This window comes from Pagrus pagrus, assembly GCF_965226575.1.
Source record: "Pagrus pagrus genome assembly, chromosome: 6".
In the NCBI taxonomy this organism is placed as follows: Eukaryota; Metazoa; Chordata; class Actinopteri; order Spariformes; family Sparidae; genus Pagrus; species Pagrus pagrus.
This window is the reverse complement of record NC_140190.1, coordinates 890,409-907,781: the sequence shown is the minus strand read 5'-3', so window position 1 is coordinate 907,781 and position 17,373 is coordinate 890,409. Positions and strand designations below refer to the sequence as shown.

The 17,373-nt window shown below is 44.8% G+C and overlaps 2 protein-coding genes across 4 annotated transcripts; both read left to right on the top strand.

The window, feature by feature from the left end:
- Positions 1–1,520: 1,520 nt before the first annotated feature.
- Positions 1,521–10,456, top strand: reep6 (receptor accessory protein 6). 3 transcript variants are annotated; one of them, XM_084355078.1, is made up of 6 exons: positions 1,521–1,706; positions 4,735–4,828; positions 5,312–5,450; positions 6,077–6,245; positions 6,335–6,477; positions 9,690–10,456. In XM_084355078.1, exons 1-6 carry the CDS (start codon positions 1,574–1,576, stop codon positions 9,699–9,701), a joined length of 690 nt encoding a protein of 229 aa, XP_084211204.1. In that variant the 5' UTR covers positions 1,521–1,573; the 3' UTR covers positions 9,702–10,456. The 3 variants fall into 3 exon arrangements, with proteins under 3 accessions (XP_084211204.1, XP_084211203.1, XP_084211205.1); XM_084355077.1 differs by lacking the exon at positions 9,690–10,456 and having other exon boundaries at positions 6,335–9,436; XM_084355079.1 differs by lacking the exons at positions 1,521–1,706; positions 9,690–10,456 and adding an exon at positions 2,760–2,979 and having other exon boundaries at positions 6,335–9,436.
- An 819-nt stretch (positions 10,457–11,275) lies between these two features.
- cUnh19orf25 (chromosome Un C19orf25 homolog) lies at positions 11,276–13,569 on the top strand. The gene is made up of 3 exons (XM_084355082.1): positions 11,276–11,568; positions 12,200–12,357; positions 12,890–13,569. The coding sequence occupies exons 2-3, from the start codon at positions 12,216–12,218 to the stop codon at positions 13,066–13,068; spliced, it is 321 nt and encodes a 106-aa protein (XP_084211208.1). The 5' UTR covers positions 11,276–11,568; positions 12,200–12,215; the 3' UTR covers positions 13,069–13,569.
- Positions 13,570–17,373: the final 3,804 nt, after the last annotated feature.

Sequence of the window (17,373 nt, the reverse complement as noted above, 5' to 3'; positions counted from 1 at the left end):
CCTCTGAGGATCAGGAACGTTATCAGGAGACTTCCTGCTCCGTGCTTGTGTCTGAACACACAGTGGTTGAGCCGGTCAGCGTCCACTGAAGATCTGCTGTCAGCTGTGGCCGGGGTTCAGGTGGGACTGTTTGTTTGAGGTTAGCGTAGCTGCTGGAGTTTACTTCAGTACAGAAGAGCAACGAACGACACTGAAGGTTTTTCTCCATGGAGACATGTTTTCACTCTTCTCTCCACTGACTGGCTCCTCCTACTGATCACCTGATTGGTTGATTGATAGATGATGATGGACAGATGGTTTATTGTGGATGCCATTTTTCAAACTGTTTCTCGCAGCAGCTTTCCAGGTGGTTCGTCAGGTTATGTTGTTTCTCTAAAGCAAAAGAAGAAGTAGCTTGATTGGATGTTTGTGTTTTCTAACCATGAGCGCCGTCTTTCTCTGACCTTAAACCTTCATAAGTTGATATATTGATCTTGTTACTCTCGCTCAGCTCTGTTTTTGGTCTCCACCCCTCCTGAAGGAAACATCTGTCTCTTTAGCTGCTGAACGCTCCGCCATGTTCACCAGCTGCTCTCTGTCTGTCTGCTGCTGTCTGTTGTTCAGCAGGTCGTGTCCAGAGACTTGATGACGCTGTGAGAGCACTGAGGCTGAACCAGAGCAGATAGACGCTGAGGTGAAACTGTGAAGCCGAGTGAAGCCGAGAGGAGCTGATGGTCACCTGAAGTTCACCTGAAGGTGACCTGAAGGTCAGCTGACCATCAGCTGATGGTCAGCTGACCTTCAGGTGAAGGTTCGCTCCAGAGACGCCAGCAGTGTTCTTGTTTGTTGGAGTTTGGACATGTTCAAATCATCTGATTCATCTCCGTCTCTCCTCCTCCTCCTCCTCCTTCTCCTCTTCCTCCTCCTCTTCCTCCTCCCCCCCTCCTCTTCCTCCTCCTCCTCCTCCTCCTCCCCCTTCTCCTCTTCCTCCTTCCCCCCTCCTCCCCCTCCTCTTCCCCCTCCTCCTCCTCCTCTTCCTCCTCCCCCCCTCCTCTTCCTCCTCCTCCTCCTCCTCCTCCCCCTTCTCCTCTTCCTCCTTCCCCCCTCCTCCTCCTCCTCCCCCCCCTCCTCCTCCCCCCCTCCTCTTCCTCCTCCTCCTCCTCCTCTTCCTCCTCCCCCCCTCCTCTTCCTCCTCCTCCTCCCCCTCCTCCTCCTCTTCCTCCTCCTCCTCCTCTTCCTCCTCCTCCTCCTCCTACTCCTCCTCTTCCTCCCCCTCCTCCTCCTCTTCCTCCCCCTCCTCACCCTCCTCCTCCTCCTCCTCCTCCTCCTCCTCCTCCTCCTCCTCCTCCTCCCCCTCCTCCTCCTCCTCCCCCTCCTGCTCCTCCTCCTCCTCTTCCTCCCCTCCTCCTCCCCCTCCTCCTCCTCCTCCTCCTCCCCCTCCTCTTCCTCCTCCCCCTCCTGCTCCTCCTCCTCCTCCTCCTCCCGTTAAAGCAGCTTGTTGTCGGTCAGAGGATTACACTCTGCTGTGTTTGCCTGTCTGCTGCAGGTCATCTTCCTCTGTCTCCTCTGTTGTTTGAGGACCTGATTGAGGACCATGGGCCTGCTGGACATCTTCTCGTCCGTCAGAGACCGAGTCGACAAGTTCCTGAACGAGAAGAATGTGGTGACGGACTTTCTGGGGAAGATGGAGGAGAAGACGGGCATCAGGAAGAAGATCATTGCAGTGGGTATGTGAGCAGCTGGTCGCTGTGCTCGGTCCCGTCTGTGGTCACTCGCTACATTCAGCTCAGTTTAGCGTCCTGCTGCATGTGAGTGGAGCAGTGAGCAGGATCAGGTCATCCTCCTGTGAACAGCCACACAGCAGCTGCTGTCTGCAGACACCGACCTGTGAGCTGGTTCTGGGTCAGCGTTTGTGCTGAAGCGATTTTTCTCCGTTTTGTTCAAATGAATGAATGAATCAAATCATTAATCAGTCAGCAGGCAGATGATGTCATCATACAGGCTCTGATGAGCTCATTGTACACTACATGATGTCATCAGGGGGCTCAAACATGAAATGATGATCTGTAACTTCTGCATGTGGAAGCAGTTTTTGATCACAACAACTACATACGTGATAATATTTATACCTGATCGATCAACCATCTGGACCAGTTCAGATTAAGCTGCTCAGTCAGCTGGTTTATCTATAGACAGCCACGTTTATTTATACAGCAGCACTGACACACGAGGCCGCGCTGAGACACAGACTGAAAATAACACATCGAGGCTTTAAAATCACATCTGAAAGACAAAAAACAAAAGATCAGGAACTTTGTTCACTGATGAAACTGGACCATTTAATGGAGACAATGTCTTCAGTTGTCCCTCTAATGTCTTCACCGACCTACAGAGTTTCCTGATGACTTACTTGTTGCTAAAGTAACGCTAACAGCAGCTAACTGTACCGGGCTCCGAGTTGAACAAGGCCGATGTCGAGACCGAACACAAACTCTGAGACCAGCCAGTGAGTTTGACGACAGGGAATCCAGTCGTGAGGTGGTTTATGAAGTTTAGCTGCTGTTGGACAGTCGTGTTGGACAGTCGTGTGGTCATTTAGCCGTGCAGCACACAAACGTTCAGTGACTACAGCTGATGAAGTAAGAGGCCTGCTGTAAGCGTTGATCCTTTATTTCATGTGGACAGATTAGTGTGTGGGGTGGGGGGGTGGGGGGAGTGACGGGACACCGTTGCTGTGGTGACGCTCTGAATCGGACCTGAACAAACTATAAATACTGAGCTGATGTGTGTGATCCTGCAGAGGACACGCAGTGAACAGTGAACAGCGTCCATTCATACGAGGCTGACGCTCATACAGTGGATCAGTAACGCGCTGCTGTGATGTCACTGTAGTGCCTGGTGCTCAGTGTCCCCCGTCCGTCCACTTAAAGCAGATTACCAGAGACAGCAGAGACAGCAGAGCGGCCTCCATGTGTGAACCGCAGCGTAAGCTGATCAGAGGTAGGACACTTTTACACGACTTCCTGTCTGCGTGCTGCGTTCAGTGACCGCTGCAGGTGTGTGTGAACGGCTGCAGGAGGATCAACTCATATTGATCTGCTGTATTAAAGGAAACACTCGGTGTGTGTGTGTGTGTGTGTGTGTGTTTCTGTTCAGACCTTCCACATACGATCACAGCTTCAGATGAGCTGAGCCGTGGTGAGCTGCTCAGTTTAGATTTGGGCTGAAGTTCTGACAGATCACTTGTTTGATTAATCGGCTGATCGATGTGTTGGACGATTGTTTGGAGTTTGATCAGATCCCCAGTCTGATTTCACAACATGGCTGCTGTCTGTAGCGAGCTGGTTTTAATATTTCTGGTGAAGTGTTTGATGTTTGACTTCTCTGCAGGACAGACTGATCAGACTTTTCTTATTTTACGTTCACAGTAAAGTCTCATTTATTTTTCCTCTTTTTGTCCCTTTGAGGACGGAGTCGTCGTGTTTAAATGAACTTTATTGACACTATGAAACCCGACCGAGGCTTCAGTGTTTGTTGTCGGTCAGTTAACGATGGAAATATGCTGTTTCAAAGATAAGGGGAGAAAAACACTACGAATATTAGACAAAGTTTCTGGCTTGTAACAAGTTAAAATAGTCCAAAAACAAGTCTGAAGTAAACTGAAATGTTACTTTAGGTGATTGTGTCGTTAAATTATTATGAGAAAAGTTTGTAATTAGTAAATCTGGTGTTGAGTTGAACCCAGATTGATGCATTAAAATCTAAAACGTCTCGTTTTCTCTTGATGACCTGAACGAGGAAAGTATTTAATAAAAAGTGTCTGTGAGGGATTAAACGTTACAACACAGAGATTCAGCTCAGTCTCTGTTAAACATCAGTGATCCTGGTAATAATTTGTCATGAAGCTGTTTTTAATAGTTTACTGATCAGATCTGAGCGTGTTCACGAACAGTGAAGTGCTGCATATGAAATGAGATGAAATGATGAGACCTGCAGTAAAACAAATGTAAAGAGTGTAATAACCAGAGCAGAAGGAGACTCGTCCGAACACTTTAATAATGTCCCAATATTAGAAGTGAAGCTTGACATAAAAATGTGAATTATCATAATTATGTGTTTGAATGTGATGTTTATAATTTATTTGGAGAAAATTAACTAGATTATTTTTCTGAGGAGTTTCGTTCTTATTTCCAGTCATCACCACAGAGTGACGGTGCCAGGTCGTTGTTCTGATGGTCCGTTTGATTTGAAACTGCAATGAAAAAAAGCCCAGTGAGACTTAAGACTCATCTGACAAGCGTTCACACAGAAAACACACACAGGATTTCCAGCAGCCTTGTGTGTCGGGCTCACACTTTAACACAAACAATGAACTTTTCCTGAACAGAACCAAGTTTTTGTGCCTGAACCGAATCAAACAGCGACTGTTTATTATTAATACCTTGAAGACAAAGGTCACCTGACCTCGTCCTCTCCTGCTCGTCCAGATTCATTAAATATTAACAGTAAAAACATTTCAGACACTTTTCAGACTGACTGGCTTCGTATTGAAGCTGCAGCGATGGAACAAAAGAATAAAAGTCAGGATCAAATAAACGAATAAAGATTTCTCCACTGAGCGTCACAACCTTTTACAACCTGGAGGTCTCTGTGTATATTTGTGTGGTGACGTGACGTCGGGTCCAAACATCATCTGTATGTACGCTGTGTATTTATCACGCCTGCATCAGTCTGTCTCCCGTGTGTCTCGTCCAGGTGCCGTCTCACTGACTGGACTCTACCTGGTGTATGGATATGGTGCCTCCCTCGTCTGCAACCTGATCGGTTTCGTCTATCCAGCCTATTACTCGTGAGTATATTTCAATAAGGTTGCTTGTTGTGTTTCCTTCACTCGCAGATGGACACAAGTTATGTCCAACACTGACGGACACGAACCAACCTGGACCTCTCCTGAGACACTGAGCTGAACTTTAGTAAAGAAGTCACCTACCAGTCTCACATCAACATGTTCCTCAGGCGACTGTTAAAACTGTGAAATAGCTTCGGGAACAGGAACACGACGCGCAGAACAAACTGTCCTCCTGCATGACCGGTTTCTCTGGTCCGACAGAACTTCTTCTTCAGTACAAAAATGAAACATTATGACTCTGACCTGACACTTTATTGGGCTCAGTGGATGGGCTGAGCTGGAAGCTCTCACCAGAACTGTACCAACATGTCTCAGTTGAACTTGTACGATAGTTCTGCTGGTGTTTAACGGACACATGAAGTTCTCAGTGATTTGCAGCTCAGCTGACACCTGCTGACAGGTTGTTTCTACTCTTACCTGCAGAGTCAAAGCCATTGAAAGTGCGAGCAAAGAAGACGACACAAAATGGCTGACGTACTGGGTGGTGTACGGTGTCTTCAGTCTGGGCGAGTTCTTCTCAGACATTTTCCTCTACTGGTTCCCGTTCTACTACGCGTTTAAGGTGAGAAAACAAGTTGATCACTAAACGACCTAGAATATAAATCAACTAATGAAAGATTTAGACGCATTCAAGCAAGTGAGAAACGTTTGAAATGTTTTGAATACAGCGGCTCATTTTTAAATAAAATGCTACATTTCTAATGCACACTGAAAGAAATGAAACTGTTCAGGGACGATACAAAAACAAGGGCAGCATTTTTAATAAGAAGCTTTTCTGACACCGCCTGCTTAAAACCCAGAAGGACCGAGAGGCCCGGCTCTCACAGTCTGAATTCATACTGAGAAAGAAGATCAAGCGGGCTTCCTGCATTACCGTTTGACAGGTGTGCCGCTCCAGTCAAACTTCCCACCTGCCACTGTCCCCGGAGCAGCATTAGTTAGCATAACGTTAGCTCAGCAGCCAGAGTGGAAGCTGAGAAAATACCAGATATCCTTATATATCTTTAGATATCTTTAGATATCTTTAGCTGTCGAACTTAACAACAAATTGTCATATTAACAAGTGTAGAGCTCCACAGCGGTCGTCACTCATTCTGGAACCAGCCACGACTGCTGAGGATCAAGATGTACCTGAAGTACGATAGTATTTGTGTAGTCATCCATGTCTTTCTGTCCTCTGTGGTCCAGTGTCTCTTCCTGTTGTGGTGCATGGCTCCGGTATCGTGGAACGGCTCCCAGATCATCTACAACAAAGTAGTCCGGCCCGTCTTCCTCCGACACGAGGCCATGGTGGACAACATGGTGAGCAACCTCGGCGGGAAGGCCATGGACGCCGCTGAGAACCTCACCAGAGAAGGTCCAGACCCGTTCAGCTCCAGTACAGAGTGGTTACGCACCAGTATAAAGCAGTGTTTGACTGATTGTTCCTTCCTTCCCTCTCTCCAGTCCTGACCACTCTGATGAAGAATAAAGTTCTGGTGACTCCGGGACCATCGGGCGCTCAGTCTGAACCTAAAAGTTTACCGAGTTCATCTGGAGAAACGTCAGCAGCTAAAGTAGCTCCGTCAGAGCCGAGCGAAGATCGACCAGTACGAAAACTACAGTTCTCTCATTAGTCTTCATGCTAAGCTAAGCTAACCATGTCCTGGCAGCACACCAGCTCCTCACTAACCCTGCACGCTGACACGTCAATCCCTCTGTGCTCGTAGAAGTAGAGCCCCACGCAGCGCCGCTTTGTGTCGAGGTCTGTTCTCAGCTGCAGGTTCTGATTCTTCATGTGATTTGTGGTTTTATCCTGACAAAGATGTTGGCTGATTTTTCTGTCCAGTTAATGTAACGTATCCTAAAAAGTGATTGTCAGATTGTCATCACATTTCTTCAGTGTTTGTGACCGAAGCACAAACTTTTCATTTTGGCAAAAGATTCACTTCAGATCTACAGACGCACTGATCACGGACTGGTGTTGCTCTGCTCAGCACTTTGATTGTGTGGCTCTGTGACTGCATCTGCTGGATGCTAGCTGAACGTCACACTGTCAGTCTGAATGCAGTTTTACAGTTTTTACAGTCTGGGTTCATTGTTAAATCTTAAACATCGTCAGCGTCTCGATGGGAGACGTGCAGCTTTACACAAGATAAAAGATGAGCTGGTTCTTCAGGTTGGAGATGACGACTCTGTGCTAACCAAGCTGTCCTGTTACTTGTTCCAGCCTTTCCTGGGTTAACCAGTGTGGTAAGTCAACTGGTTTGGTGTCAGTAGAATATTTTCCAGACTGTGACTGTGGTGTTGACAGAGTTAGTTTGAACCTCAGTGACCCCTGTAGATCATCAGTGCTGTAATGGTTTAAAGGTAAAGCAGCTTGTTGTGGCTGGTGTTGCTGGGCTGCAGCAGATGGAGCTGACAGGATCCTCATGAAGACGTGGAGAGAACAGACTGAACGCTTCAGACGCCCTCCTCTCCAAACCTGCAGCTCTGAAGTAGACCAGAGGCATCGTGCTGACGAGATCAGCCGCCCGACCGCAAATTAACACAAAGCTGCTCACTTTTAAAATGTCACAGAGAACAACACAAACACTGCTGATTCAAACCGGCTGTGAGCAGAATCACTAACTCAGCTGCAGTTTGATACAACAATCATCCCTTTAAAACAAATACACAGCAGCCCTCATTAGTTTGGCTAATGTTAGCTCGTTAATTTAGTCAAAGCGCCAAACTACAAAATCAAATCAATGAAGGTTTAATGTTTTAAAAGTTATCCAGTGGATTCACTGAGTTTGGACCGTTGGCCGACTGTTTTCATCATCCTCATTCCTCCTGTCCTCTCGCTAGTTAGCATACTGACCAACAGCTAATGCTAACAGTGTAAACTGATTTTAATTCTCAGGAGCGTCACATGAATATATTAAAGTTTTGCCACGATAATCTCTCTTGAAACCTGTTGGGAAAAACAAAGTGTGTTTTGTAAGGCTCATTTCTTAGTGTTTGTTTCTGTAATACTCATTTTGACCACAGGAGGCTGAAGTTCACTAGTTTTAACTTGTTATGTAACGTTACTGTCGTGTCTGAGTTTGACGAGCATTGTGCTATAATTGGTTTTAATCTGCCGTCAGTGTCACGATCAGATCAACAGGAACATTAATGTAACGTTCTGATATATACGAGTCTTTTCATGTTCACCATAGTTTAAAGTTATAATGTTTATGTCCGCTGCAGCAGTTTAGAGTTCAGCACTTCGGTGTTTTCTTATGTTTTATGTTCAAAGTGTCATTATGACACAAACAGCAGTTACCAGAGGGCTCCAGCAGGGGGAGCTACAACTGTTGCGCTGCGTTACAGAAAGCTGCCTTCGTCCTCGTCATCAATCATACTGATTATATTGATCTGAGGACAGTTTGTGTCCCTGCAGCTTTCATTCAAACACTCACCTCTCCAGGTGAGCCTCAAACAACGTTTCACTCGGCATCACACATGAAAATTGTTTGTGTTTTCACAAATTTTATTTTTTTTCACAAAAATAAAGGAACTTTTATCAGATTATTCTGGCAAAACATGTTCCAACAGTTCTCAAGTCAAATGCACACATAAACACACATAAACCCTTTTTTCCGACTTGGTTTCAAACATGAAATAAAAACAAAGAAAACATGTAAAAAAAATCTTCTGAAATATTCACTGACCAAACAAAACATGACAAATGACATTTGACACATGACTGTTTTTTTTTGTTTTTGATGATTTGTTTCCCACTCGACATGAAAAGAAAACAAAGAAAACAAGTTTTCGCAGAGAATAAAATAATAAAGGAACTTAAAAGATAATCGTGGCACAAACAGACAACATGGCGGAGTGGAGCACTGCAGCCTCTTGTGGTCAAAATGAGTATTACAAAAACAAAAACTAAAAATATTAGCCTGACATATTTTTCCTGCCAGACTTTTGTTTCTGACTTGGTTTCAAACATGAAAAAAAAAAAATAAATCACCTGAGATATTCACAAAAAAATGACCCCCGCAAAAAAAAAAATTCTCCCGCCAAAAAATTTTTTCTGACTCCGTTTTCACTGATGATAAGAATAATTAAAGAACTTTACTTACCTGACCAGGATAAAACTCTGTTCTCAAGAAGCGAAAATAACTTGATATAACATTGAAAATGGATCACCGGAAATAAAAATGTGCTCACTGGCTCCTCTGGGCTTCTGTAGTTGTAGTAGCTGTAGATGTTTTCTTTAATATGAATTCTTTACTGGTTTTAATTGTTGTGTCTGTTGATTATGTCTGAACGTCAGGACGAGGTCAGTGTAGACTGACGGTAAGTCTGATCCTGATCAAATAAAACACAGAGAAGATAAAACATCACGATTGTTTTCTCATGAATATATAAAAGACTGTAATCAATCAGGATCAATAATTATTGTAAAAAATCTTTATAATGACTGAAACACAAAGTCAATGTCAAAATGCCTTTTGTTTTTCACATTAAAGTATTTAGAATTATATTGTGAAGAGAAACAGAAAACATTTGTGTTGATCAGTTATATATATGTTGATATATATGATAATTATAGGTGAAAATCTCAAATCTGTTTAAAAAAGTAAACTAATTCTTAGTTTTGTGTGTTTACCTGTAGATAATTTATCTTTTCTTTAGGTCACACAAATAATGTATTGAATGTTAATTAATTACATTGTATATTGCCTCCAGTTAATGGACTTTCCAGCAGACTTCAGAAGAAATTATGATGCAATTACAGGAAATGACAAAATAATTGATTATCTTGTTTCCTGCCCTGTTTTTTCAGTCCTTCAGATAGCAGCAGAGGAAGAGGAGGGGCCTCTGAGAGGAAGAGGAGGGGCCTCAGGGGGAAGAGGAGGGGCCTCTGAGAGGAAGAGGAGCAGAGAGCGAAGGTCCTCCTTCCTCCTCACAGATCCATCAACAACACGACCTCCTGTCAGAGACTGATTTCCTTTTTCTATCAGATGCTCAGATATTTATGCACCAGTCTGGAACCGTTCGGTCCAAAACTGCAGACAGACAAACAGAATTCGCAGCAGTGTTTGTTGTTGTTTTTGTTTTCTTTATTTATATTCAATAATGATATTTCTGATGTGAAGCACCTGAAACTGGCTCAAAACTCACCAGCTCACCTTCAGCAGGCTGCAGATTCAACCTGCGCCACCTGCAGGACAGTCACAGCAGTTACAGGTGTACGCGTGTCAGTGTCGCCTCCTGCAGGCAGCTGCTGAGAACTGCAGGCACTGAGCTTTCTTTCTTTCTTTTACTGGTTATTTGTGTGTTTTTAGGTTTTATATTTAAAAGCTGTAGCAGCGGTCGTCGCCTGCTGGAGGTGGAAAAAGTTTTGTTTATTTATTTATTTATTTATTGGAGACGTTTCACTCTGTCAACATCTGCAGCAGCTGGTTTTGGGTCCTGACACTGTGTCCTCTTTGCTTTTTCATCACATATGTTGTTTCTATTGATGTAAGATATTTTTGTTTTGTTTGTAAACATAAATGATATCATGAACTTGATATGACAATGACATTATGATACGAAATAAAAAATACTAATCAGAATAAAACTAAATGTTTGACTCCTGTTGGAACATTAAAACAAAGGTTTGTGCTGAGGCTGCAGGGAGGTCTGAAGCTCTGCAGGTATTTTATAAGTACAGCAGACTTTCACATTTAAAAAAAGTGTCATCATCACAGCCTCAGAGCTGCTGAGGAGAATTTTAATCATCTGTGTGTCTCATCACTCAGTCATCACTCACTCATCACTGACTCATCATTCAGTCATCACTCACTCATCACTGACTCATCACTCACTCATCATAAAGCGTCAGTATTTGATGAGTTGGGAATGAGACTCGAAAATCAACTTTCTCACAAAGTAGACCTTTAATGTGTTCTCTTATTTTAGAAATATTATTTTTGTCAATATTTCTTATTTAGCCATATGTTTATATAATATATATGAGTAGCCTATAAAGTCAATTCATACCCATAAATTTAACATAAAAATGGGCATTTGTTCTCATACCTTTACCAGTGATTATGTTTTAATTAAATATATATATATCTATATATATATGTATATCTGTGAGCGTATATATACATTAGACACTTTTCCACTGTTATGTGTGCTACTGACATATATTCTATATGACACCATGTATCACACATACTGTTATATAGGATATATACTAAATTAAAATGTGTAAGTACTATAATAATATAAAATCGTCACATTGTCCGTCTGCAGGTCTGAGTGAAGGTTCTGGACCGAACCAGCAGAGGGCGACAGAGAAGCTGCTGATGACGTGGACAGACACGAAGAAGAGTTTGATTAAACTGTGACCTGAAGTTAAAGCGTCAGAAACACAAACGTTTGGACGCAGCAGGAGGAAAAAGCTTCACCAGGTCTCAACTCTGCAGAAGAGACAGATTGTGACGTTACATGAAGAGGCGTGGCCCCTGTGCGTGCGCTGTCACGTAGTGACGTAGCAGGTGACACGTTGTTACGTCTGTCCAGCAGCTTCTGGTTCTGTTTGCTAACCTGACTGAGAGTTCGGCTGGGTTGGGTTGTTTTCCGTCCTTCTGCCCGGGTTAAGTTACAGGAAACAGTCCGGACGTGCTGAGACCGGCCCGCTGCTTTCACACCAACACGACCGGACACTGGTAAGCGTTAAAGAGCAGTCCTGGCTGGTTCAAACAGAACGCCGTATTCCATGTAACGGTTGTGAAATTTAAACTATAACTCCTTATGAGCTAATATAACGCAGTCTTGTGTCAATAATGAACATATTTTATGAATCTTAACGGCTTTCTGTTATATTCGGCTTAGAAATATTTCTCCGGGCTGCAACTAATTTCCACGTCCAGAGCGATTTAGCTTTCGAGCTAGGACAAAACTCATCGGCGTGTTGTGCTGGACGATAACTGAGTGCAACAGTTAATTAAACCACTAAAGCTCAAGTTTTAATAATTACACCTTTTTTTATCTAAATACCTGCACGAAGAGTAAGAGTAGTTACTCTGGAATGTTTATTCATCGTCTACGTGTCTGTATTGTCCCACAATTTAAAGATGTAATTGTCCCTTAATTTAATGTAATATTTAACAGAGGTCTGGGGGGTGACTGGGCTCATTAGCAGCACACAGTGAATACATTATAAATACAGACAGGATGTAAACAAGCAGAATATAATATTTAATGACAGATCAGCGCAGACAGCGGAGTCAGTTAATCAGCTCCAACACGGAGCAGCTGGTGACACACTGACTAATCAAACACGTCATTTCCGCTCAGACTGAACAGCTGCAGGATGAACATCGGGTCCAAAAACAAGAAGCGGGTTGTTCTGCCGAGCCGCCCCGAACCTCCCAGTGTGGAGCAGATCCTGGAGGACATCAACAGAGCCGCTCCAGACGACCCGGTCTTCAGCATCCTGGAGCAGACTGGACCAGGTGAGTCCACCTGCGGCTGCTTTAACATGACGTCATCCATCTTCAGTACTGTTACCATACACACAAATAATACAATGTTTATAGTTTACTGACTGTTGTCCTGCGGTTTACCGACTGTTCCCCTGCGGTTTACCGACTGTTCCCCTGCGGTTTACCGACTGTTCTCCTGTAGTTTACCGACTGTTCCCCTGCGGTTTACCGACTGTTCTCCTGTAGTTTACCGACTGTTGTCCTGCGGTTTACCGACTGTTCTCCTACAGGTTACTGACTGTTGTCCTGTGGTTTACCGACTGTTGTCCTGTAGTTTACCGACTGTTCTCCTGCGGTTTACCGACTGTTGTCCTGTGGTTTACCGACTGTTCTCCTGTGGTTTACCGACTGTTATCCTGTGGTTTACCGACTGTTCTCCTGCAGTTTACCGACTGTTCTCCTGCGGTTTACCGACTGTTCTCCTACAGGTTACTGACTGTTCTCCTGTAGTTTACCGACTGTTGTCCTGTGGTTTACCGACTGTTCTCCCGTCCGTCCTCAGAGCCGCGGCCTGCAGAGGGCGACGTGGAGTCGAGGTTCCAGCAGTGCCGTCGGTACCTGGAGCTGAACGAGCGGCTGCAGGAGGCTCGTGGTCGGCTGCTGCAGCAGAGGGAGGAGCTTCGAGCGGCGGGAGAGCAGCTGGAGAAAGACGTGGCAGAGGTCAAAGGTCAAACACTCTGACTCTACACTTCCTCTGATTCTGACTCTTCTCTGTCGGGACGCTCTCTGCTCCGAGGACCTGCTGGTTCAGCTGATGCTTCTGACTTAGCTGGATCAGATCAAACCTGCCAGAGTGCCCTTGAGCCAGACACTGGTGCAGCCTCAGGAGCCCAGTGATGGCTGACCTCTGACCTCTGACCTCTGACAAACTCATGTTGCTGACGTTAGCTGCAGGAGATGTTCGGTTTGTACTGGCGGTGATTTAATACAACTGACAGATGCTCACATTAGTAATTTATTTGGCAGTTTACTTTCCAATCACTAATCAATATATTGATCGATATATTCATATGTTGATTAATGACAGATTACCAGCGTGATGATAAATGTGCATGTGTTTGTTGGACATCAGTCACTAAAACTCCAAACTGTTAACTTTGTTATAAATTGTGACGTCGGAGCGTTTGTAACGACTCAGTTTGACAAAGGATTTGATTAAAGTTGCTGTAGTTGTTAATCAGATCAGTGTGTGTGTGTGTGTGTGTGTGTGTAAACACTCAGTGTTTGTCTCGTTTTATTTCTCCGTACGTTCCTGAAAGTAAAATCCAAAAGATTCCAGATGATCAGTTTATATAAACCTGGATTGTAATTGTGCAGTAAGACGCTCAGTGGTGGTCGTTCAAGTCATGTGACCGTGATGTCGTCTGTGTGTAGCTCTAGCCCCCTTTTAATTAGAAAATGCGCCACATGTGCAGCCAGGTAAAGCTGCAGTCTGCCGCCTTGTCTCTGTGAAACAGAGGTGCAATATTCCTCCTTTTCAAACAGCCGCCACTGGGGGAGGCGTGAACATGTGACGTGGCGTGAAGCACGACGTCGGGCGTGAACAGTGACGAGTGATCTGGTTATTGACGACTCTCGGCTGTGATGGTGAGCATCTCCCGGATCTCAGCGGCTTTCCAGTTGCTCATCTTGACGTCCGCGGATGAAGTGATGAACTGACTGCTGCGATCAGCTGTTTCCTGCTGTTAAAACTCCCGGCTGTAGGTCGCACAACAGTGCACGTCATCGACACCTCCGCCCATGTCACGCAATTGTCGGCACATCGACGCCTTGGATCTACATAGCGATGGAGGCGGCAGTAAGTGTACCCTCCTGGGCGTCAGACTGGCGACCAAAACAGACCCCAACATGCCGCGCTCTGTCTGGCTTCTCGGACCCAGCCGCAAAAAGGGCAGCCAACTTGGCGGCTTGCTGTCCAGTATAAAAACGCTTATTAGCTTTTTACTGCTACACATTTAATTTACGCTTCAAACATCACAAAGTGGAGTTCATCTGTGAAGATTATCTGGATGAACAGAACCTGGAAGAATCATAAATTTGAGATTATTTTCCAAAATCTAATTTAATAATCCCACAGAGGAACCAGTGATGCTAACTTCAGTTAGCTACAAACATACATCAGTGCTACAGCTCTGAATGAACTGAGCTGAAAATCCGTCTTAAGCATCTGATGCAGTGAAGGTGGCGACATCTGCTGGCTGTTTAGCAGCAGTGCAGTTTTAATATTACAGGAAAGGTTGTGTCTTTCAACAACAGTCAGGCGCTCACAGAAACACTGAAACATGTTTTGCTTGCGATAATAATGTCTTCTGTTCATACTGGACATTAAAACATTCTTTATTCCAAAGAATGGCTGCACAGTTATTTAAAATATTCTGTAAATCGTAATATGACCAGGTGCAATAATCAAAACAGAGGCTGTAAGCTTGTGATGAAGGTAAACGAGGGCTGCACGTCGTCGCTTCAGCATCGCAGGACGTGAAATGTCAAGTTAGCAAATTAACTTAAATCTGATATTAGATCATTTAGTCTGATTGGTTTCTTGGGCTCATGCAGTTTGTTGCCTGTAGGTGACATATTGGCTCGGCATGCTCTGAATATTCATTGATCATTCTTGATCAATTTGTCAAACACAGCAGAGCCTGATTTGGTTGTTTGAGAAAATGCACTCCTATAAAATTTGTATTAAATGTGCGATATAAATGACGTCTGATTGATTGATATCAGGCTGACCCACAACACAACGTAGCCACCTAGTGGACAGTTTGTGTCCGACACACACCACACACTGACGTGGCTCGTACAGTGGCCAAGCATTGAAAGTTCAGACCGTCATGCCCACCAGGAATAACGTAGGCGAAAGCTTTTTACCACTTTTCATCATCAAGGTATGAGGATGAGTCTTAGGCTACGTTCACACTGCAGGTCTTAATGCACAATTCCGATTTATGGCTCAAATCCGATGTTTTGTTTGGCTGTTCACGTTACCTCTTTAAATGCGGCCTGTCTACGGATTGCTGTGTGAACAGCTCACGCTCCTGAAGTGACCCGCATGCGCAGTTGATCATTGATGACATCACGCCACAGCGGTGTTTACGGAAGCGAACATGGCAACCGGTAACCGGTAACGTGGGACTGTAGGGCTTAATGCTAAAAACAGTGTGTGGCGGCAGCCGGCAAATTTGTGAGCGGGTGATATCACGAAGGAGGAAGAGGAGAAAGAAAATTCATATTTTAATGATGGCTCTATGCGGAGCAATAGCGGCAACATCCGTACAGAGGAGTATTTGGATGCGGCGTCGGAGCCAGGAGTGGTGGGATCGGGATGTGGCTGGTTACACCGAGCAGGATTTCTTCCAGAACTTTAGAATGTCGAGGAATACCTTTCACCACATTTGTCAGCGCCTCTCCCCGAGACTTTCGAGACAAGACACGGCGTTCAGGAGATCCATCTCCTTGAGAAAGTGAGTCGGAGTGGGGCTATACTGGTTAGCAACGGGGGCGGGTTACCGCACCTTGGCCAACCTGTTTGGCATCGCGAAGTCCTCCGTTTGCGCTATTGTCCATGACTTCTGCAAAGCTGTGCATCATGTCCTCATGCCTGACTACATTAAACTACCCCAGGGAGACGATCTCCAGGAGGTGCTGCAAGGCTTCAGACAGAGGTGGGGTTTCCCCCAGTGTGCTGGGGCGATCGACGGGAGTCACATCCCCATCATTGCACCTCCATGTTTGTTTTGATTATGTTCGTGGCTCCCGCCCGCTTTTCAATCAGCTTTATTTGTCATTAATTTACAAAACAGTGCAGCGCGGGTCAGAATGACGTCAAAGTCGCATTAAATGCGACCTGGCTGTTCAGATTGCGGTCGCATTCAAAAAAATCCGATACGTATCCGATTCAGTACCACATTTAAATGTGGCCTGAATCTGATTAGAAAATGTCCGATTCAATGCGACTTGTGCTGTTCACACTGTCAAAAGCAAATCAGATATGGGTCACATGTGAGCGAAAAAATCAGATTCAGGTCACTTGTAACTGCGGCGTGAACGTAGCCTTAGTGACTGTGAAGTCTGTGGCGTTAAATCTGTAGGGCAAGTTAATTAAAGTACGAGGCGTAGAAATGAATAAAATTAATGGGAAAAGCCATACGGGGGTGTTAGGGGGCGCTACTGAGCTATCGTGCTGCACATGAGGGCAGTTGTAGTATCGATTTAACGTACTCATGTGTAACGAGCTACAGGCCAAATCTGGTGACCCGTGACTCATGCAGCCAGTGGAGTTACATGATCCCAACATGATTTTGAGTCAATTGATCACATGACCTGGAAGCTATTGAGCTAACATGCTAATATTTACATACAGAAATTAATAAAAATTAATAATAATTAAAACTGCAAGCAGTGATGAACGGGCCCTCGCCCCCCCACGTACGTCGGGCTGTGGCGCCATCGGAGGCCTGTGCGCACAGATGTGTGCTCGCCTGTTGCCTGTGGAAAGTTCCTACCTAAATGGGATTCGTGTCACACAAAACACAACAGTGACATCTTCAGTGACTTCCTGTGTCCAGTGGGTGGCGCTATGGATATGACGCAGTTTTGATGCAGAGACGTATTCAGGGTGAGCTCCTCTACATGTGTGAGCAAAATGGGAAATTGTATGTTGAAGTTATCAGGACTTCCTGTGTGATGGCGAAGGATCGAAATTGACCGCACCGCCCACCGAGCACAACACAGGCTGTTGAAGGTCTGAGGATGCTGCTGAGTCTGAACTTACTCTTCACCTTCAGTCTGAACTAACTCTTCACCTTCAGTCTGAACTTACTCTTCACCTTCAGTCTGAACTAACTCTTCATGCTCAGTCTGAACTAACTCTTCACGCTCAGTCTGAACTAACTCTTCATGCTCAGTCTGAACTTACTCTTCACCTTCAGTCTGAACTAACTCTTCACGCTCAGTCTGAACTAACTCTTCACGCTCAGTCTGAAC